Source organism: Octopus sinensis, linkage group LG20, assembly GCF_006345805.1.
Source record: "Octopus sinensis linkage group LG20, ASM634580v1, whole genome shotgun sequence".
NCBI classification, from domain to species: Eukaryota; Metazoa; Mollusca; class Cephalopoda; order Octopoda; family Octopodidae; genus Octopus; species Octopus sinensis.
In genome coordinates, this window is record NC_043016.1 from 31,123,493 (window position 1) to 31,149,152 (window position 25,660).

Genomic DNA, 25,660 nt, shown 5'->3' on the forward strand with positions numbered 1-25,660 from the left:
TAATAATAGAATAACAAGAATGAATGGGGGGTGGGGGACAGAAGAGGAGTGTAATGGTAGAAACAGTGTTTGAGGGAGAAGGCAGAATATAATAAATAGTAATAGAGGTGGACAGTGGTAAGGGTAAGTAATAGATGACAATAAGTGCCCAAGAGAGAGTGAGTGATGGAGAGATGTGTGACAAAGAACTGGTGTCAACTATGTGAATGTAGATTCAGCATACCTCCATACACACTCACACACATATATGTGAAGGTGCATGGCTCAGTGGTTAGAATGTCAGGCTCAAAATCATGAGATAATGAGTTCAAATCCCATATCAGGCTGTGTGTTGTGTTCTTGAGCATGATGTTTTATTTCACCTCAATCCAGTTCACTCAGCTGTAGAAATGAGTTGTGACATCACTGGTGCCAAGCTGTATTTGCCTTTGCTTTCCCCTTGGATAATATTGGTTGTCATGGAGAGTGGAGGCTGGTGTGCATGGGTGACAGCTGGTCTTCCATAAACAACCTTGTTTTTGGAGTTGTACCTAGGGAGGGTAACTTTCTACGTACAATCTCATGGTCATTCATGCCTGAAAGAGATCTTTACCCTGTATATATATATATATATATATATATATAAAGTATAAACAGGTAAAATGAATGATATCAAGTTAGATTATGACATATCTTTAATCATGAAGATTGAGTAGTTTGAAGAATACAGGTCATAAGGAAGTAGGAAGTAAGGTGTGCAGATAGTCTGTTACAGCTGTTTCAAGAACTGAAGTGCAGATGGTGCATCTGTGCAAAGCAGGTAGCTATTCCATCATCAGACAATAGAACAGATCAGTTATATCTCATTCTTCCTCCGATGATAGCATAGATTACTACTATATGGATAGTTACATTTTGTTTGCAGGGAAATGCACCATCTGCGCATCTGTTCTTGAAACAGCTGTAAGTAACCTTCTGCGTATCTTCTTACTTCTTAATCAACACTTATGTTTGAATTTATAAATGTCATAACCAAACCTGATAGCAGTTTTACTTGTTTATACTTTTTTGTTGCACACATATCTGCTTAATTGATATGCTGCTCATTGACGATTGTTATTAAGTAATTATAACATCCTTGCTTTTAGTGGCAGTTCAAGTTAGTGTTTTAAGTAGCAAGCCAACTATAAACAAAAAGTGTATATACCTATTTACTTTATCTCATCAGATGGCCTGTAAAAGGCACCCATGCCAGTGACATGTAAAAGGCACCGGTACACTCTGTAAAGTGGTTGGGTTTAGGAAGGATGTCTGACCATACTTTGCTAACTAGATTATCTAATGAAATTCTTCAATAAATGAATTTTCATTGTAGATATATTTATAAACAAAAAATTGATAGCTTTGGATTCTCTGGCAATTGTTTTTATCATCAATTTTGAAAAAATTTGCTTCATAGCATCTTGAGCAAGTGTCTTCTTCTGTATAGCCTCAGGCCAATCAAGGCCTTGTGAGTGGATTTGGTAGATGGAAACTGAAAGAAGCTCCTCATACGTACATATATATGTATATATATATATATATATAGGGAGAATTCACAAAATAAAAAACAAAAGACTAAGACAGATGGTGTAGACAACAAACAGATGTATGAGTATAATGCTCGGGAAATGAAAAAGTCTTTAACACTTCGAGCCTACACTCTGTGTTTATGTCCTCTTAGCTTAGCAGTTCAGCAAAATAGACCAATAGAATATAGGTGGAATCTGAATAAATTATGGATACATATAATGCAATTGTCATCTTCATTATTATCATCATTTAACATCTTTGTTCCATGCTGGCCTAGGTGAAAATTCATTTTATTCTGTTTTGTTATGTAATCCATGCATTTGTAAGATAGCCACAATAGCTTTCTAATCACAACTGATTTAAATACCAATCTTTTTCTCCTATTCTGCAATTTCATTTAATTACTCCAGTTAATTACTTATGTCTATCAAGTGAGGCTATAGAGTTAAAATGGAATTTAGTGTACTAATAAACATTACTATATAAAGAAATTATGGCCATTTAAAAAACAAGAAAAAATGCATTAGAAAGATTTTTATTTAAAAAGATAATAGAAATATTAAAATTACTAAGTAATGGATGCAGGTTGTGTGTCATATAGCTAGCTAGAGGCGGTGGCTTCTTGGAGCTAATCAACAACAGTTTTAGTCTTATATTTATAAGACTGCCATATTAGTATGGCGTTAACTATTAATTTATTTAAAAAGAGTTATCTTTCTTTTGTACAATTGTATCTGTCTTTTGACGACAGTTGTTGCTCCGACAGATATTGTTATATTCTAAAGTTGTTGGTAGGTAGAATGGTTCTATCTGGCACTGTATGACCCCTAGTTATACATTATTATCATCCTCAAAAGCTTGTATCGTTAAAACACCCACTCAGTATCACAGTATAATTACCATATCAGCACAGACACTACTATCAACACAGTTTACATGTACTCTCAACCTTTTGACTGGCTACTGGTCTAGTTATAATGGCTGGCTACTACCACTTCTTACCAGGAGGAGTGTACAGTTTCACTATACAACGTTTCCCCTTTTAATTTTTCTATTTAGCAATCAATTTCTTTTATTAACCCTATCTCCTCCTTTTTTCTTTTATTTATATATATATATAAATATATATATACATACATACATACACACATACACACACTCAATATCTTTTTTCTTAGGGTCTACTTTTAGGAATTTAGTGTTCTTCCTTTTCCTTGTATGTGTGGTTTCAACTTCTTGTAACAGTGTTGGAACCTGAAAAGTGTCATATAGCCAATCCATCGGTATTTCTACTCTTGTTGGTTCCTTTTCTATTACTCTTTCCATAAGCTGGTTTCTATGTCTCCTTTCCATTTCATTTCTCCTTCTTCCCGGTATTGCTTGCCGTTCTTGTACATTCTTACATATAACTTATCACCTATTCTAAAGAATTTTGGCATATCTTCACTAGCACATATTTTTTTTTTTCACTGCTACATGGTCAGATGAAAATGTATTCTCTGGTTTGGTTATCAACTTCATTAGTTGTCACATTTACTACTGCAATCCTTGTTGTTGTTGTTGTTCTTGTTGCTGTTTTTGCAACTCCACTATCCCAACTAACAAGTTTTTCATATTTTACGATTTTTGTAAGTTTCCACAGCAAGATTTTTGTTTCTTTTCTGTTGAGGTATTTAATTTTCCACATGAATTAGTTTAAACTCTTTGTGTGAATGTATTTTCTTTTCACTCCATGTAAATTTGTTTTTCCTCATTGTCTCTGTTGTATCTGTCTTTTGACGACGGTTGTTGCTCTGACAGATATTATATTCTGAAGTCTATCCGACTCGTGGCCGATGCCAGCACCGCCTCGACTGGCTTCCGTGCCGGTGGCACGTAAAATACACCAATCCGACCGTGGCCGTTGCCAGCCTCGCCTGGCACCTGTGCAGGTGGCATGTAAAAAGCACCCACTACACTCACGGAGTGGTTGGCGTTAGGAAGGGCATCCAGCTGTAGAAACATTGCCAGATAAGACTGGAGCCTGGTGCAGCCTTCTGGCTTCCCAGATCCCCGGTCGAACCGTCCAACCCATGCTAGCATGGAGAACGGACGTTAAACGATGATGATGATGATTGATAGAATGTTTCAATCTGGCACTGTATGACCCCCCAGTCAGTGTTATTATCCTCAAAAGCTTTGATCGTTATAACACCCACTCAGTATCAAAGTATAATTACTACATCAGCACAGACGCAACTATCAACACAGTCTACATGTACTCTCAACCTTTCAATCTGCTACTGGTCTATTTATAATAGCTGGCTACTACCATTTTTTACTGGGAGGGGTGTACATTTTTACTCTACAACACTTTCTTAAATTTTTCCACTGAAAGAAGTAATCCATTTAGTACATGCTGGCTATATTATATGAATTTAATAACAGATTAAAGCAGTAATATATTGATATCTACAGTTATTATTTCTGTCTGCATTTGTTTAATGTTTATAAAATATCTATTTCTTTTAGCATGAAAATTCAAAACAGAATGCTAACACAAGAAAGAATCAAATTGGACAACAAGGTTTTAATAATGCAAATATTATGTCCCAATCTGGACCTGTAGTAGCTCATCAACAACCACATTCTCACCAGCCCTCAATTACTCCGCAAATTCACCAGCAAATGCCTCCAACAGCACAATATACTAATGAGCATGTGTTGTTTCAACAAAGCCATATCTCAACAATGGAGTTTCGTAGAGGTGGTGGTGGGTACAGTAGACGCATACAGCAACAGATAGCAGAAAAAATGAAACCTACTCAGCAATATTATATGCCACCGGCTCAACGGGCTTTAAAACAATAACATAACAATTTTAGTTGTCTTTTTTTTTTTTTTGTATGTCAATATTAATCACAAACGAGACAGTTTATAACTGCATTGGCCAACAAAGTGCAATTTACTTTTTACTGAGTATTCTTTTTTTTTTTTCCTTAACTTGTTGCGACATTTATTTCATTAAAGTTTAGTAATGATTTAGAAATAAGCAGAATACTTCTAAATGCAAACAAATTTTGACCTCTAAATTTCTTATGCCAATTTTATCAGAATTTCTTTTGTTTATTATTCATTTTGTTCCTTAAAAGTTAACTGTTAAATATTTAAATGAAGTTGCATAATTAAACTTTACATATCGTATTTTTCATTATACTAGCTGTTGTGGATTTATCTGTTAAGTGTAATTTATAAATCATAAGTTGTGTCTTTCTATTTTAGCTTTTAACATTTCTATTTTCTTTATTTTTGTTAATGCTTATTGGGTCAGTTTTGATTGAAGTATGTGGGTTGGCTGAAAATTTCATAGGCTGACCAAAATACTCTAATATGAGTAAAGTGGCCATATGAGGTTTATTTTTCAACATTGTCCTCCTTTCAGTCAACACACTTCTTCCATCAGTACTGCAGTTCTTGGATCCCATTAGGGAAGAAGGTTTCATCCTGTTATTCAAAGAAATTCAAAAGCAGCAGATATGACATCATCATCACTGCAATATTGGATCTCAGCCATGTGTTTTTTTTTATGTTGGGGAACAGAGAATAGTTAGATGGGGCCAAATCAGGAAAAAAGGAGAGTGATCAACCAGTTCAAAGCCACAATTGTGCACAGCAGCCATTGAAAGTAAGGACTTGTGTTCTGCAGTACTGTCTTGAAGAAACAAGACTCCTTTCATCAGTTTTCCTGAGTGTTCCTTTGATAGCCCTTTGCAACTGCCACGGCAAGTAGGTGTAGACAGTCAATAACCACAATGCCTTTTGCATCCCCCAAAACTGAGGCCATTGCCTCCATGACAGATGAAACAATTTTGGCTTTCTTTGGAGCAGGTGATGAGGGGTCTTTCCACTGCTTGGATTACCTGTTTGTCTCTGACTCAAAGTGATGAACCCAAAACTCATCCTAGCTCATAAAACATTCAAGAAAACCAGCTGAATCTACATGAATGTCCTTTAGGACTAAACTGTTTTTTCTGCAGGTACTTAACACTACAATGCCAACACCATTTGAAAGAGAAGTTGCTACTGGTTATTTAAAAAATTTTTTTTTGAACAATCAGATGTAATTTTACCTGGAAATAAACAATGTAGTTATTAATAAAGAGTTGAAATTAAGCATGCAAGATTTCACTGTTCTAGCATTGTCCCTTCATAGTCAGCCTATAGACTTTTCAGCCCACCTTTGTAAGGATTAATTATTTAATTATATGCAAATAGAAAAAGACAGGAATGAATGACAGATGACAATATGAAATTAAACAAGTTAACTCTTCTTGAAGCTGTTGTATTCTTATTTTTGATAAAAACTGTTCTTGTGAATAATAATGGCATAGCTACAAAGATTTTTTTTATTAATCATAATTCAAAAATTGCATTTGAAACATGCCTCACCTTACAATGTAAGAAAATATGAAAAACTAAAATTTTTGAGAAATTTTTGTTTCCCTTTTTAAATGTTATTTCCAAGTAGGATATGATTTTTCTTTGCACTTCAAAGTTAGACATTTGTTGCAATTTATAATTATGTATAAATAGATTTTATACAATTCTGATGTTATGGCTGTTTACAATTACAAAATCTCCATTTATTTGATAAAAAAATAAACATGAATTTGGTAAATTTGCAGATTCAGTTTTTTTTTTTATTCTGATGTTCCTTTGATTTTTACTGAAAAAAAAATATCTAAACATTTCTTATTAAATTTTGTTTTCTCAAGCTTCTGAAATAAAATTTTGAAATTAAGGTTTATAGAGTTATAGTTTAGCAACTCAGAATAAACCTGTAACACAGGTTTGTTTTAAAAGATTCTTTAAATCATAGCACTTGTGATGTAAACTAGAAAGGTTTACTTTTGTTGTTTCTTAATTGCCATTTTCTGAAGTTCTTATAAAAATAAACTAAAAATTGAGAGATGGATTAATCATTATTGTATTGTATTGGTAACTTTCAAAGAAGTATAAAGGAACATTTATCCAGTACTGATAACAATTTTAGCTGCATTATGTTCCAAAATATGTATACTTCTAATATTTAAAATTTGAAATAAAATTAATTTGTGGATTTATTTATATATATTTTTTTAATCTCATGAAAGTAAGTAATATTCTTTGTAGAAAGTCATCTTCTTTCCAATAATCTCCCGAATATCATGATGATTTTGTTTATGCATAAGTCAATAGCAGTTTCTGTAATGATTGTTTTTGAGAATTTATTTCTTAAGGCTTTGATCAAACTATTATTAAACTGAATTAATAACTGTATGCTATATATAAATAGTTTCTTTTGTTGGTTAATGAACACTGGTAATGTATCTCTGAATAAATTTATCTTTGTTTTTAAATGAACTTTTAGGTTATACAAATTGACTTATTGTTTAAACTTAATATCATGAAATAATTAAGTTTTGAAGTAAAATCTGTCTGTTGATGTTTGGTCATTTAACATTGTTTACAGGCTTATTTATATTAATGATATATTAATACTGATCTGTGGAAATAGCTCAGACAATAAAGTGTCAGTATAAGGGTTTAGTTAAATCTCATTAGAGGACCCATATTTGCTATTTGAGTCAATAATATAACTAACAATTTTTAAATGGTAAAAGGGTAAAGACACCCTTTGGTCATGAATGATCATGGGATTGCCCCTAGATAGAAAGTTCCCTTCCAGGGCACAAGTCAAGGTACGGTTGTCTATAGAAGATCATCAGTCGCCTGTGCATACCAGCCTTCCCTCTCCATGCTACCAGTCTGGGAATCAAACTCACTACTCATGATAGTCTTACTGAGCCATGTGCGTTCTCTTACAATTTATAACCATCAGTAATAGGTTGAGGGCATATAAATTTGTATGAAGTTCAGTCATATTTGTATGGTATTTCATTGATTGAACTTGGTGAGATTTGACACAAAATACCCTAAAAGAAAAATATAATTTATACTAGTAAGATTAAAACTTCTGAAACAATTATTTTCAGTAAAATTCCTTTCACAAAACTCCTGACTGAATTAAACATATTTCACATTTCTGTCAATGTGAACTGAATATCAGCATCCGACATTCTTAATTTAACGAACTGTTTTTCTGAAGAATTTCCACATTCCTTTTAAGCCTTGGGCATAGAAATAACAGGCTTAGCTTAGTGTATTTAATGTTCAGTTTTGATTATTGCTGATTAAATGTGAGGGAAAGTAATGGGCTGGGAAATAAAACAATGAGAGAAAGGGTTTTGTTAATAAATGAATAATAATAGTAAATAAACTACAATAATTAATGTTAATATATCTAATGCAGATATCATTAGAAACTAAAAATAATTTGACAGCCAAGGGTAGTTTATTCTCTGAACATTATTATTTTTGTATTCAAGTGTACTACTACTTAGTAATTCCTTCATTGCTGTGTTGGTGAGTATGGTGGTCTATGTAGAGAGAGTATAGTGGATTTATGTAAGTGTAGGCCTCTTAATCAGATAGACAGTAAAGCTGTTGAATGTTAACATTTTCTTAAAGAGATTAGCAACTATTCAGGGTTGAAGTATTGTGTAGCCAAGCACTTTCACAGAATGTTAATATTTTATTTCATATTTCTCTTTATTGTCAGGTAGGATGTAGTTAGCATTCTCATGATCGGAAGTTGTTTAACCCCATCTTAAACATGATGATTAAAAGGGTTCAATCATGACCTTTTTTTTTTTTTTTTTTTTTAATATCTAGGGCTCCAATGTGGGGTGTTTTTTTGTATTTTTTTATCTGCAAAGTTATAGGTTATGAAGGATCTTTCATTAGTTCATTGGAGAAATAGGTGGGCATTGGCATTCATCCAAGATGATGACTAGCTGCAAGAGAGAGAGGGAGAGATAGTTTCAGTGTTGTGGAGTTGCTTATGACATTTTCAAAGAATTGCTGATGTCAAGGGGAATAACTTTGCTTTCTATCAGTGTTCTCAAAAGCAAGAGGAGACATTAACCCTTTCATTACCGGATTCATTTTAAGATGCTCTGTGTTTCTTTCAATTAATTGTAAATATAGCAAAGAATTTAGTAAAATAACTTACTCATCATTCAGCTACTGTTAGGATCATGAATTGTGACTAAGGTTTGGTGATATATTTTAATGAAAAACTTATGAAAACAAGACATTTATACTACAGAGCCAGAGCCGGGTTAGTATCAAAAGGGTTAAAGCAACTGGTTTTTTGAATGTGTAGAAATAATCAATGAAAACATATTCAACTTAATGTTGGCAGTATCCTAAAGATGTTGGGTTTAAAATCAATATTGGTAGATAATTATGTACTGTAGTGAGTAAATGCCTTTTTATCAAAATCCATCAAGTGATTTGGTGACAATTTTTGTAAGGATAATGAAGGTGTTTAGGATTAAACTATCTCAGGATGTCTCTTAAAGTCTTGCTGCTTTGTTATTTGATTTGAATAAGAGGAAAACTTAGCAAATGAAAAGCACCTTATTGGTTATTTAAATTCTTATTTTATTCCTGCTCTAAAATTACTATGTTAGCATATAACTAGTAAGAATAATGAAGTAGTGTTGAAAATTTCATTTCTTTTTTTTTTTTTTTCACCCCACAATGCCACATTTTTTCCCATGGTACAATTTTGATCTATTTTTCCCATGCATTCAATAAATCTGAATAATTCAATATTTAAATGAATCCTAAGAATATGTTTTTAAAAAACTGAATGAACTTGTGAAATATGAATAGAACACAAATAAATAATAATAATAATAATAATAATAATGAAATTATTGTATACCGTGCTCAGGTGCACCACAACTTGTCAGAGTATATGCAGTAATGTACAAATGTCTGGAAAGTGAACAATGCATGAGTCAGATACATGCTTGTGTGTGTATAGAGGGGAGAAAATCAGGTGTAGTGTTGGCGAAATGAACATACACAGTTCTTAAGAGGCAAATTAACAAATGCACTGACTCCATGTTGTCACTTATTGAACTCATTGTGCTGATCACTTGTGTCACTTAAGAATTGTTTAAATAAACATAAAACATTCTTTGTTTTATTTTATTTGTTATTCATACATGGTACTTTTTTTTTTCCAAATGAACCCTATTTAGTGTTCTTATAATATCAATTTATTGTTTGTGTTGTATGTTGAGTATTGATTAGACATACATCAATCAATATTATCACAAAGTTATATATTACAGGCATGATTTCCTTTAATATATTTCCATGCCTCTAAATAACATAAGTCTTATTTCCATGTGTAAAATCTTCTTTTATTTCTTTTATAGAGAATTTCAGACCTCTTCAAATAAATAATCATATTTAATTGTTTGTCTTAATAATTTCCATAGGATTTTAGTATACTCACATTGCAAATAAATGTTTGGCTTTGATGCTCCAGAATTAGATACCATTAATGAGAAAGTGTTATTGGAAGATTAACCAACAAAAATAACTTGCAATATGTGATTTCATCTATATATCCTGAGCCTAATGTCAGCCACAGTTGACTGTTTTTCACCATTACGTATGATCAATTAAATTGATTGTATCACATAACCTATAGATTTGTAAAAAATCTGTTTTTAATTTTTTTTTCCAAGTTGTACTGTAATTTTCAAGTTTTTCTTGGTTGTCCTTAGCAAGAAATGCTTATGTAGAATAACATGAAATAATGTATGATCCAGTCTGCTTTGGCATCATTCATACATATGAGCCAGCCAGAACATCATGTGTGGTGTGGCAGTAAAATAGTTTCTCTCTCAAATTAGAAGCTTGTTAGTTATCCAGTACATAGGGTTTTATGAAGCTACCAAATTTACAGCTATTTTTGTGTACATCAATTAATTTGTTGCTTTTTATGTAACAGCATGGTCTGTTTCTTATTTCTGCACTGTTTTATTAATATGTCACTTTTGCTATTGACATCAGAAATTACCATTAATACATTTGATTACTCCTCTACACACTCTTATTTTAAGTCTCTAGCTATTAAAAGTTCCCTTTCTTAATATGTTAACTTTTTATTTTTTAAATATATTTTGGTGAATGTTGCTGTGGAGTTATGGACCAGAGGTAACAAACTGAGTAATGCCCTTCAGTAGAATTCATAGCTTCAGTCCCAACATAGACAATGGGGGAGTTTGTTTTGGTTCTTAAATTCAGCAAATTAAATTACTCTATAAAAGAGTTTTCATTGGTTCCTTCTTTAACACATATTTCCTCTCTCTCGTTTAGCCATGCTCAAGCAAATCTATAATCACAGATTTTCCTGTCATTACTGTCCTGTCTGTTTATATATTTATGATTGTTATCTATATCATTTCTTTCAAGAAAGTAGTGTGATTTTTTTTTAAGGAAATTTAGTTGCTATTTCTAGCAAGTTGAATGACCAAGTAAAAATTCTTAACCACTTTCATAAATATTGCTGTGATTTCAGTATCTCTATTATAATGCGACTTAATATACCACCATTATTTCAAGAAAGTGTATATTGCATAGCCTGTGTATATCCAATAATTTAAGTAAATATCATCAGATACACCTGAAACTTTTCTATTAAAATATGATGAATATTGTTTAAATATTTTTAGTGGAAGGGAAAAAATATGAACATTTGTAATAATGTTTAATACATTCCCTTTTTCAATAATTTACATAAAAAGTTCTTTTTTTTATGAGACAGTTATACAAAAAGTGTTACAGACTATAAAGTATTGTGTTCTCTGCGTTCTTGGAGAATTTGGTAACTTATGCAATTATATTGTTTCACTTGTAATGTGCAGTTATCGTCATTGAATTTCTTTTGTAGATTAATCTGCAATAAAATGGTTTTCCATCTTCTAACCATTTTTTTCCTTTGTTTTTTTTTTTCATGACAGCATTCTTTTACTATTTTATTCATGCACATTTGTGACTATTCAGAGCATGAAAGCTGATTATTTGAGGAAACAAGCCATTTCAGTTGAAGATTCTAGTCTGTGAAATAGAGGAAAGTTGTCAGTCAGATTATAATTAGCAGTAGCATCCTTTTGATGAATATCTTCATAACCAAACTTTGTCTCTACTGTTTCCAAGATCTCCAAGTGAGAAACTACAAACCATTATAATCTCTTCTGCTAGATGACTTACTTTCATCATTTCAAATAAACTTTGTTGATGATGCCACATCAACAGTTCTAGTCTTATATTACAAATTATAGACACACCTTTACAAAATCTAGCAATAGCATCAAATAAATCCCATGCTACACCCCAAATACCAAAACCTTTGGTATCCCATGTGCCACTCCTGTTCACCTATGAAAAAAAATAATTATCCTCTCCAGTTTATAAACATTGGCATGAGAAAATAATAAAAGGGTTTTCTATAAGTTTGGACGATGGGTATTCATGTTCTTTGATCAACTTACATATTGGTATATTTGAGACACTTGTATCATCCTCCTCCTCATCATTGTTTAACCCTTTCATTACCAACCCGGATGAAACCGGCTCTGGCTCTGTAGTACAAATGTTTTGTTTTCATAAGTTTTGAATTAAATTCTTCCATCAAACCTTAGTCACAATTTATGTTCCTAACACTAGCTTAACGGTAACTAAGTTATTTTACTAAATTCTTTGTTATATTTTAAATAACTGAAAGAAACACAGAGCATCTCAAAACAAATACGGTAATGAAAGGGTTAGCATCAGTTTTCCATGCTGGCATTGGTTGAACAGTTCAACAGAAACTGATGAGCCAGAAAACTATGCCTGAGCTCCAATGTCTGTTTTGGCATGTCTAAAGCTGGATGTTCTTTCCTAACACTAATCAATTTGCAGAATGTACTGAGGGCTTTATTACATATCAGCACCAGTGAAACCACCAAGTATCCACAAGTTTGAGACGTAGTATTGAGGAAAGTTGCTTTATGCCAGGTGATGAGAGGTTAAAGTATGATAGACGGGCAGGAACAGGCATTTTTTCTGTAAAGGAGATATGTGGTTACTTCAGTTGGGAAAGAGAAAAAAATGGTGGAGATGTCTAAGGGCGTACTCTTAAAGTAAAGAAGATGAATATAAGGGGATCAGATAGGGTGATGGGTAGGTAGGTTTGTTAGTGTGAAAGGAGAATGACAGATGGATAGAGATGAATGGCAAACATGATATGGTCAATGGTGAATAATCATTTTTGATGGAGGAAATAGGAGTGGGTCAAGGTGCACAGTGTCAGGGACAAGGTCTGAGATACATAGGTGTAGAAGAAGTAAGTGATAAACAAAGTCAGGGGTGAATATGTCATTGGCTGAATGAAAGATTGTACAAGGAAAAGAGGATGATGGTGGTATGGGATGGTATTGAGAATGCAGATGATAAAAAGAAGTGGTTCCAGGGCAATGATAAAGGGAATCAAATATGTGCGGTTCTGCTCTCATGTAACTACAGCAACTGAAAAGTACCATAGTTAGACCGAGTGCTGGAGAGGTGGGTGTTAGGAAGTTGAATTGTGTGGGAAGAGATTTAACAGAGATAGATTGGGTGCCGGGACAGACAATATAATTCTAGGGCTTCATTTCTTAGACGAATGAGTCCTTCTTGAGTACAGTATGTCATCAATCATCTCAGTCCTTTGTCATTCCTCTCTAAGGCTCAACATTATGAGTAGGTCATTCCTCACTATTTCCCACATTTTCCTAATTCTCTTTCTTCAATGAGTTCCATCCACATTTAGCAATCAGCACTTTTTTATATATACAGTTGTAATCATCTATATTTGATGCCATTATTATGATTTAATCCATATCTATAAAACAGTCCTTGGACGAAAATTGTATGCAGATTTTGCTTTGACGGTTAATGGCAGCCAAACCGAAGCTAGGATCGAGCTGAAAATTGGCAGGGATACTAAATGCTTGGTTAGGATGAGACCCACGATGGTTAAAATTCGCAAGCTATAAAGATGTGGTTACTATGGCAAAAAGAGTGATTTTTAAAACAAATATTTCAGCATTCAGAAATAGATACGGTGTAAAGGGAACAACTCAGTAATTTCAATGATTACATTTACAAGTAATGACTGTAAATAAATATCAAGATTACTTGTCTGTTGCAAAATAATATGTGCGTGTGCATGCGTGTTTGCTTGCATGCATGCATGAGTGTGTGCATGTGCATGCGTATGTGATTGTGTGTGTGTATGTGCGTGCATACAAGTGCGTGAGTTGGCTGTTAATTCAATCGAAGATAAAGAAATAAAAAAAGTAGTAAAAAAAGCAATTAATAATTTTAAAAATAATTTCACTAAACCTGATAGTACAAAAGGTAGCAAAGCATGATAAAAGATAATAAGAGTAGAAATTGATATTATTTTAGCATATAAGTGATCCACTGAGTGGTCTCTCCTCTCGCTTAAATAGTGGCACGTACAAAAGGCAAGTGTGCTTTCTGTTGTCACTGCCTGATATTTATGAATGATCTTTCAAAATATTTTCTTTCTCAACTTACTCAAGATCTTTTGTTTTTTTATAAATGGGAGAGAGATAGATGGAGAAAGATAGAGAGTAAGAGAAAGCGAGGGAGAGTCCGAGAGAAAGGAAGAGCAAGAGAGTGGGAAAGTGAGAGAAACAAAGAGGGAGAATGTGGCAATAAGAAACAGAAAGTAACAACCACACCCTCACCTGCATGTAGAGCGGGTCACCTTAAGCTAGTGTTATTACTAATATATTTATTGTTAAAAATTAACATCATTGAATATTACACCGAATATTAATATGCTGTGCTTGAGAAGACTCGGCAAGCCAAATGAGACCATAATCCGTGGCCTATGCTAGGAGCGTAACCAGCCCACTTATGCCTTTTCCTTCATTGGACACTAAACTCTGCTTGCGAAGACCTGTTGAGGCAAGTGAAATCAAAATCAAATTCGATGACTGGCATCCGTGCTAGCAGAGAGCAAAGAGTGCCATATGAATGTGATCGTTGACAGAGCGGCTAACCAGCTTCTGTGCCAGTGGCACTTAAACGTCACCATTCGAACGTGATCGTTACCAGCGTCGCCTTACTGGCACTCGAGCCCCGTACTAGTAGGGTGCCAAGAGCACCATCCGAGCGTGATTGTTGCCAAAGTGGCTAACTGGCTTCTGTGCCAGTGGCACGTAAAAGGCACCATTCGAGTGTGATCGTTACCAGCATCGCCTTACTGGCACCTGTGCCAGTGGCATGTGTAAAAAGATTCGAGCGAGGTCATTGCCAGTACTGCCTGACTGGTCCCCGTGCCGGTGGCATGTAAAGAGCACCCACTACACTCTCGGAGTGGTTGGCGTTAGGAAGGGCATCCAGCTGTAGAAACTCTGCCAGATCAGATTGGAGCCTGGTGCAGCCATCTGGTTTGCCAGTCCTTAATCAAAATCGTCCAACCTATGCTAGCATGGAAAGCGGACATTAAATAATGATGATGATGATTACAATTAAGGTGGCGAGCTGGCAGAATCGTTACCTCGCTGAGAGAAATGTTTAGCAGCATTTCCTCCATCTTTGCAATTAAAATTTGAAATCATTATTAAATATTACACTTGTTATTGGTTAATATTATTAATATTATTATACATATCAATTGTACCATAGTCAACATCACTGTCATTGTTTAATGTCAGTTTTTCATGCTGGTATAGGTTTGACAGTCTGACATAGAGCTGGTGGTCAGACTCCAGTGTCTGCAGTGGTATGGATTCTACAGCTGGATGCCCTTCCTAACACCAGCCACTTTACAAAAATCAGAAATATTAAATATTAAAATTTACTATGGTTAGTATTATTATGACAATATCATTATCCTTAGACTTTCTTTCAATAATAGTTTGTATTGTTATGCTGATAACATTATCTTTACTCTTTCTATATTTAAGAGATGAGGAATTATGTATATTATTTACATTATTTACATTCAACGGATATTTGTCCTCATCTTGTTTGTTGTTAACACAACATTTTAACTGATATACCCTCCTGCCTTCTTCAGGTGTCTTGGGGAAATTTTGAACCTGGGTTCTCACTCCTAAGGTATTTTTCGATGTTATTATTATTATTATTATTATTATTGTTATTGTTCAGATCACTGCTTGGAATCGAACTTGGAATTTGGGGTTAGTAGCCTGCGCTCTTAACCACTACACCATATGCCCATGGGTACAACAATAACAATAATGATAATAATAATAATAATAATAATAATAATGATAATAATAATAATAATAACAGCAAAAAATATCTTAGGAATGAGAACCCAGGTTTGAAATTTCCCCAAGACACCTGAAGAAGGCCGGAGGGTATATCAGCTGAAACGTTATTTTAACAACAAACAAGATGAGGACAAATATCTGTCAATTGTAAATAATGTAAATAATATTTACTCTTTGTTCCAAACTTAAATTCTACTGTTGAAGTAAAGAAATGGTCCAAGGATATTCAGGATAAATATAAATGTAACTCATGTCAATATTGATAGTTATTAGCCTAGCATTTTTCTTATACTGATATGAGAGCTCAAAATCTCTTGTGGAAGCACCATCCAACCAAAATGCAAATATATGGGAAACTACCACCTGTGTCATCTCTTGTGAAAGGTAGGAGAGTCTAGTTTGCTGGACATTGTTGTAGAGCTGAAAAAGAAGTAATTTCTACTCTTCTCTGGAAGCCATCTGCTCGCAATACCAGAGGGCGCACACTCTCCTACCCTGATGTAATCTCCAGGGATACAGGCATCCAGCAACAGGACCTCTGTAATGCCATGATGGACTGTGAAGTCTGGCATAGCATGGTAAATTCCATTGTCTCGATCACGGTCGAACAATGATAATGATGATGATGAAGTATATCAGTATAGGATATACTGATAAGCATATATAAGGATATATTCATATGCATATCCTTAATATTCACCATAAAGAACTCAACACTTTCTAGGAAAGAATAGATAATTCTCAGTGCTAGAATCGTGGTTGAATTTGGTGGCTAACTATGGGCTAGGAAAAACAGGGTCAATGACTGACTATTTCTATGGAGTCCAGTGGCTCAGTACAAGTAACAGGTTTGGTGGGCATATATATTTTGCATTGTCTGTTTTCTTTTACTTGTTTCAGTTATTTGAATGTGGCCTTGCTGGAGCACTGCTTTTAGTCAAATAGATTGATCCCAAGACTTATTCTTTATATGTACTTATTCTTCTGTCTCATTTTGCTGAACTGCTAAGTTACAGAGACATAAACACACATCAAGCAATGGTGGAAAGACAAACACAGACATAAATACATACATACATACATACATACATACATACATACATATATATATATATACACACACAAAGGCTTCTTTCAGTTTCCATCTACCAAATCCACTCACAAGGCTTTGGTTGACTCAAGGCTACAGTAGAAGACACTTGCTTAAGGTGACATGCAATTGGACCAAACCTGGAACCATGTGGTTGGGAAGCAAGCTTCTTACCACAGAGTAATTTCCTGGGTTCTTTTGGGTGGTCTTTGTAGGGACGATGTACTTTTCCCAATTAGTAACTTCAGTAAGGTAGAAATAGAAAGAATGAGGAAGAAATTAAGAAAAATTTCCCTAAACTTTGGACTTGTGACCTCTATAGTGATTTCCTTAAAGTTGCCAATTTTCTTGCTGTTATTTTAGAGCTAAATACTGGTCTTCTTTCTCTGTTTCATAAACCTGATAAGAATTTCTATTATGTCAATAGAACCAATAACCTAAAAACCCCCATTAATTCAATCAGTAAAACTGTACTAAGTAAAATATCTAAATTATCTACTAACAAAGAAATATATAAATGGGCTCTTCTACTCTTTTACTTGTTTCAGTCATTTGACTGTGGCCATGCTGGAGCACCACCTTTAGTCGAGCAAATCGACCCCAGGACTTATTCTTTGTAAGCCTAGTACTTATTCTATCGGTCTCATTCGTCAAACCGCTAAGTTATGGGGACGTAAACACACCAGCATCGGTTGTCAAGTGATGTTGGGGGACAAACACAGACACACAAACAGGCACGCACATACGTATATATATACATATATACGACGGGCTTCTTTCAGTTTCCACCTACCAAATCCACTCACAAGGCTTTGGTTGGCCCGAAGCTATAGTAGAAGACACTTGCCCAAGGTGCCATGCAGTGGGACTGAACCCAGAACCAAGTGGTTCGTAAGCAAGCTACTTAACACACAGCCACTCCTACGCCTAATTATTATAATGAAGTACAAAGCAGGGCTGGATATAATGAAAATATTATGCCCAGACATGAATAGCTCACTAAAACAAAACCTACGTAATAATAAATGAATATTCTGCTTCTTATTCTAATATAAATTATACTAGGGGTCAATGTAATCGACTGACACCCCTGCTTCATAACTGCTGGTCTTTTGCCAAAATTTAGAACCAATATTAAAAGCTACAATTTTAGAAAAAAGAAGTACCTGTCCTCTGGATAATAACTATCTCTGTAAAAATCATCATTATTTAACGTATGTTTTCCATGCTGGCATGGGCTAGATGGTTTGACTGGGATTGGTAAACTGGTTCCAGGCTAATTTGGTTTGGTTTCTATGGCTGCCTACCCTTCCTACACCACCCATTTAAAATAAATAATAATAATAATAATAATAATAATAATATAATAATAATAATAATGATAATAATAATAATAATAATAATAATGAAATTATTGTATATAGTGCTCAGGTGCACCAAACTTGTCAGAAAGTGCATATAGAGTATATGCAGTAATGTACAAATGTCTGGAAAGTGAACAATGTATGAGTCAGATACATGCTTGTGTGTGTGTATGGAGGGGAGAAAATCAGGTGTAGTGTTGCCGAATCTCAGAAAGCATGGAAATTTTGAAGGATGCAGTGCTCCGACAACTAACAACTGATGCCGGCAGTTTGTTCCATGCTTCAGCAACTCTCAGCGTGAAAAAATGTTTCCTGAAGTCATGGGAGCTGTGCTGTTTTCTGACTTTGTAAATATGTCCACGGGTGTTAGACGGGTGGAGTTTGAAAAGGTGCTCAGAGTTATTGTTTGTAAGATGGTTGATAATTTTATGGGTGTCTGCCAAGTCAGCTGCCAGACGTCAGAGTTTCAATGTGTCCATGCCCAGGGAAGTAAGGCGTTCAGGATATGGCAAATGCCTGATGGAGGGTATTCTTTTGGTTACACGTTGCTGAACGGCTTCCAGATGGTTGATATCCTGGGCAAGATAAGGGTCCCAGACTGGTGATGCAAATTCCAGGTGAGGTCGTACCATAGCTATATAAAGCTGCAGATAGATAGTTGGAGAGCGGCTCACAAAGGATTTGGTGAGTGATGCCAAGACACCCTCAGCCTTCTTGACAATTTCACATGAAGACTTTTTGAGATTAGTGTTGTGGAGGGAGTAGGTGGACACTGGGTTTCTCCTCCCAAAATGCATGGTGGTACATTTGTCCACAGCCAGCTTGAGTTGCCAGTCCATGATCCACTGCTGCATTGTGTCCAGGTCTGATTGCAATAGAGATCTATAGTGTACAGGATCTGACCTCTTTATTTCAAGGTACAGCTTGATGTCATCTGCATATTTCAGTACTGTGGCATTCTTTAAGTTGGCATCTATGTCATTAACATATGCAACAAATAAAAGGGGGCCAAGAACAGATCCCTGTGGTACACCAGATGTCATCTCATAGGGTGAAGAGTGCTGTCCTAGAACTGTGACAACCTCTTTTCGGCCAAAAATAAAGGACTTCAACCAGTTATAGAGTTCGTCTCTTACGCCCAACGCAGAGAGCTTCACCATATGTCTTTTGTGTGGCACAGAGTTAAAAGCCTTAGCAAATTCCAGGTAAACAACATCCACCCAGGATCCATGATCAGTGATTTGGGTAACGTCCTCAAGAAACTCGATGAGTTGATTACAGCAGCTGGAGTTAGGAATAAATCCAAATTGTGATGGCTGGATGAGGCTGTGAGACTTCCAGAAGTTCCAGAGGGTTTCTCTGATACAGGATTCCATCAGTTTGGCGATGCAACTAGTAAGACTAACGGGGCGATAGTTGACAGGCGATGTGCAGTCACCTTTTTGAACAGAGGGATAACACTGGCAGTTTTCCACTGTTCTGTCAAGACAAAATTGGAAGAATAGCGGAAGTTGGCTTAGAAGAAAGTACCCACCGCGTTTGAGAAGTAGGTATGTAACACCATCGAGACCAGGAGAGGCATATTTGCATTTATTCTTAAGGTGGCGTTGTAGCATTGCTGGTGTAAATTGCATAGTAGATATAGAGTCCGATGTCAGTGGTGATGAAGATGGAACATTTTGGTCTTCGACAGTAAAGATGCCAGCATAACATCCAGCAATGATTTCTGCACATTCTTTGGGATTGTCAGTAATCTGTCCTGTGTGGGGATTGCGAAGTGGACCAACTGGAGAGTGGGGTCTCTGCTTTGAGTGCACATACTTCCAGAGCACTTTGCTGTCAGGGTTAGCTGCAATGCATTGTTCAAATTCAAGCACTGCCTTTTTTGTCACCTGCTTGAGGTGGTTGGCTGACCTATTGTGTTTTTTCCTGTTGCTCTCTGATTTGTGCAATTTGTATTCCTGTTCAGCATTACGGCGTTCTTTCCTGGCAAGTCGGATTGCTGCAGTCTCCAAAATTGCACTATTGGGTGGTTTTTTGTGCTTGCATAGTTCTGATGCTGCACATATTGAATTCAGAATGTTCTGGAGTATAGTGTCCACATCTCCAGAGGCATAAAATTCGAGCCAGTTTGGGTGTTGCAGCTCGGTCCAATAAGAGTTCCAGTCTGCTTTATTCCAGTCAAAGCTGGCAGTCTGAAGATGGTTGTGTTTTTTGTTACAACCAATCAGAGACAAGTCGGCCATGATCATGGAATGATCAGAGTCACCTAAAGGTTCTTCGGTAGTGACACTAATGATTGTTTCTGGAGAAGCGGTAAGTAGCAGATCCAAAGTGTTGTTACCCCTTGTGGGGGAGGTAACGACTTGGGACCAATTTTGCTTTTTATGTGTCACTGGTATTGGCCATGACTATCTGTTTGTGTCATCTATATCTATGAGAGAGAAAGAGAGAAAGAGAGAGAGAGAAAGAGTGTGTGTGTGTGTGCACGACTGCTAGTTTTTGGGATAGCTAAACTCCACCTCTTAGCAAGCAAAAAAAAAAATCTATTATAAAAGAAGAGTGTTATAGTGATACAGAAATAGAATAAAAAACAAAATTTACTTTGTTTGGTGTGGTGTATGACAAATTTTGACTGATAAAATGATAAGAAGTATGTCTGGATTTACTTATTTACTAATAGAAGAATTGTACTTTAAGAACCATAAAAGAAATTTGTTGACGCAGAAAGTAATAGTAAGCCAGTAATTTATTACAATGTATGAAAACAGGTTTTTCGTTTTTTTCTCTGTTCTTTTCTCTTCTTTGATCAGTTTGTAGTATGTAAATGATTGTATAAAAAAAAAAAACCTGTTGAGGAAAATTAATCAAATCTCTAAAGCAGTTCTGCATCATTGCACTTGAACATTCTATGCCATGTTGCCACAAAGTCTAGAGTAGCCAGATTTTAGTTAAGAATTGTTATTCTCATTTTTTTATGTATATATTCTATTGGTTAGTTCAGTAATAGTACTGATTCAATGTACAAGCCAATGAGAATCTTCTGTATATATATATGTACATATACCGGAGTAAGCACATAAATGTGAAACAAGGTGGAAAAAAGAGTACTCAAATACCAGAGGTAGAGTAATATGCTTTATTTAACAAAACTGTCCGACGAACGGGAACGTGAAATTCTGAGTAACAGCTTTTGTTATATTTCTGCTGCTTTTAAATAAAGTATATATATATACACACACACACACTGACACACATGCATGCGCACGCACACACACACACACACACACACACACACACATGACAGAAGTAAATAAATACCCCATAAAATGTCGTTTTATGTTTATTCTAACGTGTAAAGGTTTAAATTTTTTTTATTAATTGACATTTTGATGTTTCAGGTTCTATATGTGACTGTTTAATCATGCCATATACAGAAAAAAAAAAAAGCCTTGAAACTGTCTGAATTTCAAAGAGGTCGTATAGTGGGTAATTCTGAAGGTTGACATAGCGTAAAATCGCAGAAAACCTTGGGATCCCACTTTCTACAGTGTACAATTCACCAGAGAGGAGTTCACGTCACTTCGCCCAGATCAACCACAACCCTTCTCTTTGTTAAGAGAATTGTGGAGGATAATTCTCGTTGCAAGGCCTCTGTCATAGCAGAACAAGTTGATATCAGTTCCAGAACAGCTGTCAGGTATCTCTACAAACTTGGTTACTATGACCGAACAGCAAGAAGGAAACCATTTCTTCAACCAGCCAACATCAAGCGGAGAAAAGATTGGGCCACCAAGATGGTGGAGAGGCCACTAGAATTTTGGGACACTGTCATATTCTCTGATGAGTCCAGATTTGTATTTCCTGACAGTGGTCGAGTGTGGGTCTGGAGACTCTGTGATCAAGAATTTGATGTGAAAAGATTGTACCTTACAACGAAACATGGTAGCTATTCTGTGATAGCCTGGGGAGCAATTTGGAGTAATTGTCGATCAGAGCAGGTGGAGTGTGAGGGAAACACAAACTCAGACAAATATGCGTCCGTATTGCATAAAGAACTCCTTCCAATTTTCTCCAGGGGTGAAAAGATTAAAGAAGACTCTTTATTCAGTAACATGCTTAATAGGGTCTTTGCATTGAAAAATGCAAAGGGCATGTCTACTAAATAATAAACATTGACATTATAACAATTAATAAATAATTTGAAAGTATAATTTCAGATTTAAGTAAATTTTAATGATTATACGAGGGGCGTTCAATAAGTAATGCCCCTGACCCACTTGCAGTTGTTTGATCTAGCTGAAATTTTGCATGTGCAATTATTTATATCTCTATAGATTAAGTGGCAAATTACAGCTCTGAACTAATTGTGGTTTCCGATTTACAGGTGTTTGAACTGAGTCAAGTGTGAAATGGAGCCTGTTGAGTGTCGAGCAGTGATCCGGTTTTTGTATTTGAAAGGACACATACCACGGGAGACTTTTGATGAAATGAAAGTAACTTATGGTGATGATGCCCCATCATATGACCTTGTAAAATGCTGGCATCGTGAATTCAAACATGGTCGGAACTCTGTGGAAACAGCTCCCAGATCTGGTCGCCCTCTTCTGCCATTGATGAGGCATCTGCCTGTCAAGTTGAGGCTGCCATTTTGGAAGATCGACGCATAACTATTCGCCAAATAGCTCATGAGGTCAAGATTAGTACCGGGTCTGTAGAAACTATCATTCATGACCATTTGCATATGCAAAAGGTGTCTGCCAGATGGATTCCCAGGTTGCTCACACCTTTCCAGAAGCAAGAACGCGTCGATTGCTCGAGGATGAATTTGGAGATGTGCCAAGAAGATGAGTCAAAATTTTCAAAAGACTGATTGCATAGGATAAAACCTGGGTCCATCACTATGATCCAGAGACCAAGCCCAGTCAATGCAGTGGAAGCACCGTGACTCACCTCCTCCGAAGAAGGCAAGGGTGCAGCCCTCCGCTGGCAAGGTCATGCTTACAGTCTTCTGGGACCAGGACGGAGTAGTGAAGACAGATTTCCTGGCAAAGGGTGCCACAATTACAGGAGTCTATTATGCTTCACTTTTGAGGAAATTAAGAGAAGCTATCAAAATCAAGAGGCGGGGCAAGATCAGCAAAGGCATCCTCCTCCTGCAGGACAACGCTCCGATCCACAACTCGCATGTCGCCAGATCAGAAGCACAGGCGTGCGGCTATGAACTCATCCCCCATCCCCCCTACTCTCCTGACCTTGCACCCTCTGATTTTCACCTCTTCCCAGCCATGAAGTTGTTTTTGAAAGGAAAGCGTTTTCCAGATGATGCAGCCTTGATTTCTGAAGTCACGTCGTGGTTAGAGGACCAAGCTGGGGTCTTCCACAAAAACGGTCTTCAGAGCTGCATCAAACGATGGGAGAAATGCGTAACTCTGGGTGGTTCCTATGTAGAAAAAGACTAATAACTGTTCCAAGTTTCGTTGCTCTACTGCTATGAGAAGTGGGTCAGGGGCATTACTTATTGAACGCCCCTCGTAAGATTGCCTATTTACTTCTATCATGTGTGTGTGTGTGTGTGTGTATATATATATATATATATATATATATATATAATGTGTGCGCGTTATAGCTTACTTGTGTTAGTCGTTAGACTGTGGCCACGCTGGGGCACGACCTTGAAAAGATTTTGTCGAACGAATCGCCTCTGTACCTACTTTTATAAGCCCAGTACCCACTCCATCGGTATCCTTCACCGAACCGCCAAGGTTATTGTGAAGCAAGCATACAAACACTAGCCGTCAAGCAGTGTTTGGGGGGGATAATATATATATGTGTGTGTGTGCTCACAAGGCTTTGGTCGGCCCTAGGCTACAGTAGAAGACACACACCAAAGATGCCACGCATCTTGAACCCGTAACCATGTGGCTGGAAAACAAACTTCTTTACCACACATCCACACCTGTGCGTAGAGTGCGTGGCTGAGTATGAAATCAATCTGTCATAGCTCCATATGCATCAGGCCATCCTATAATTAGTACCAGAAATATGATATCTGTAACTTGGATGGTTTGATATCTTTTGTTCTTTTATTTGTTTCAGTCATTTGACTATAGCCATGCTGGAGCACCATACAACAATCAGTAATATGTACAAAGAAAATCATATCTTTATTTTAGATCAAGTCTTAAAAATCCAACAATTGTTTCAATTGCATTAAGATACACACACACATACAAACACACATAATATTATCAAAATTAATATGTACACAAATTTATGTCAACACATTATCAAGGTAATTCAAATTGGAGAAATTCTAACTGAACATCTGAAAAAAATATAGCTGTTAAAAAACGCTTACAAAAAGAACTGCCAACCCAAATTTAACTTTAGACATTCATTCAACCTAGTGCAACATCATTGAATAACTAATTTAGTTCATAAAAATAAAATATAAAAATACCATACTAATTCCATATTTTTTAACAGTTTGAAATCTACATAAAAAAACATCTAATGTAGAAAACGAGTTTATTTGTCTACTAAAATTGATGATACCACTGGATATCTAAAGAACAAAAATTGCAGACAAGAGTTCTATGTAATGCTTAATAGATAACTAAAGAATAAAAACTACAAATAATAATTCTATGTAGTGCTTAATAGAAATGTATATACTTTACATCACAATAATCAATTACATATTTGTCTATTTATTATAATAAACATGTGTCAGTCCCGTAAGGGAATTACACCACCGCCATTTAGCCATAGGAAACATCAACATCTCCTGTCGGCTTTGACACATTTTCTGTGTCCTTATATTTGCAAAGGGGAGGCAATCACCCCCGCAAGCCGGGACAAGGCACCTGAAGGCATATGTTTCTGAGTGTATTGCTCATCGTCAGTTCAGTGTAGCCTGCCTCGCTTGCTGAGATGACTGCAACCTCTCTGCAAATATATTATATTATCAGTAAAATTTATTTACTGATCACTGTAATTAGAAATATTGAATTTCTAAATGTCTCAGAGAGACATAAGCGGTGGTCAAATGATATAGTGGTCGTATACTGTCGAAAATGTGTCAAAGCCGACAGGAGACATCGATGTTTCCTAGGGCTAAATGGCGGTGGTGTAATTCCCTTACGGGACTGTCACATTGAGTTGACAGTATACGACCACTATATCGCTTCACCACTGCTTTTGTCTCTCTGAGACATTTAGAAATTCAATATTTCTAATTATAATAAACACTTCTATAGAAATTAACCTTATTTCATAATAACTGAAAAAATATTATATTCAGCAACATATACAACCACTGTGGATCTCATTGGGTAATTAAAAAATAGAGATTACAGAAAAACAACCAAATATCTATTTATTCATTATAATAATCTCTTATATAA

The 25,660-nt window shown here is 35.6% G+C and overlaps 1 protein-coding gene across 1 annotated transcript in view; it reads left to right on the forward strand.

Moving 5' to 3' along the window:
- The window catches only part of LOC115222521 (tudor domain-containing protein 3), a 64,883-nt gene extending 55,637 nt beyond the window's left edge, over positions 1-9,246 (forward strand). Inside the window, exon 13 of the mRNA XM_029792775.2 lies at positions 4,063-9,246. Within this exon, the coding sequence (XP_029648635.1) occupies positions 4,063-4,401 (339 nt within the window). The 3' untranslated portion in view covers positions 4,402-9,246. The remainder of the gene's footprint in view (positions 1-4,062) is intronic.
- The last annotated feature ends 16,414 nt before the right edge of the window (positions 9,247-25,660 follow it).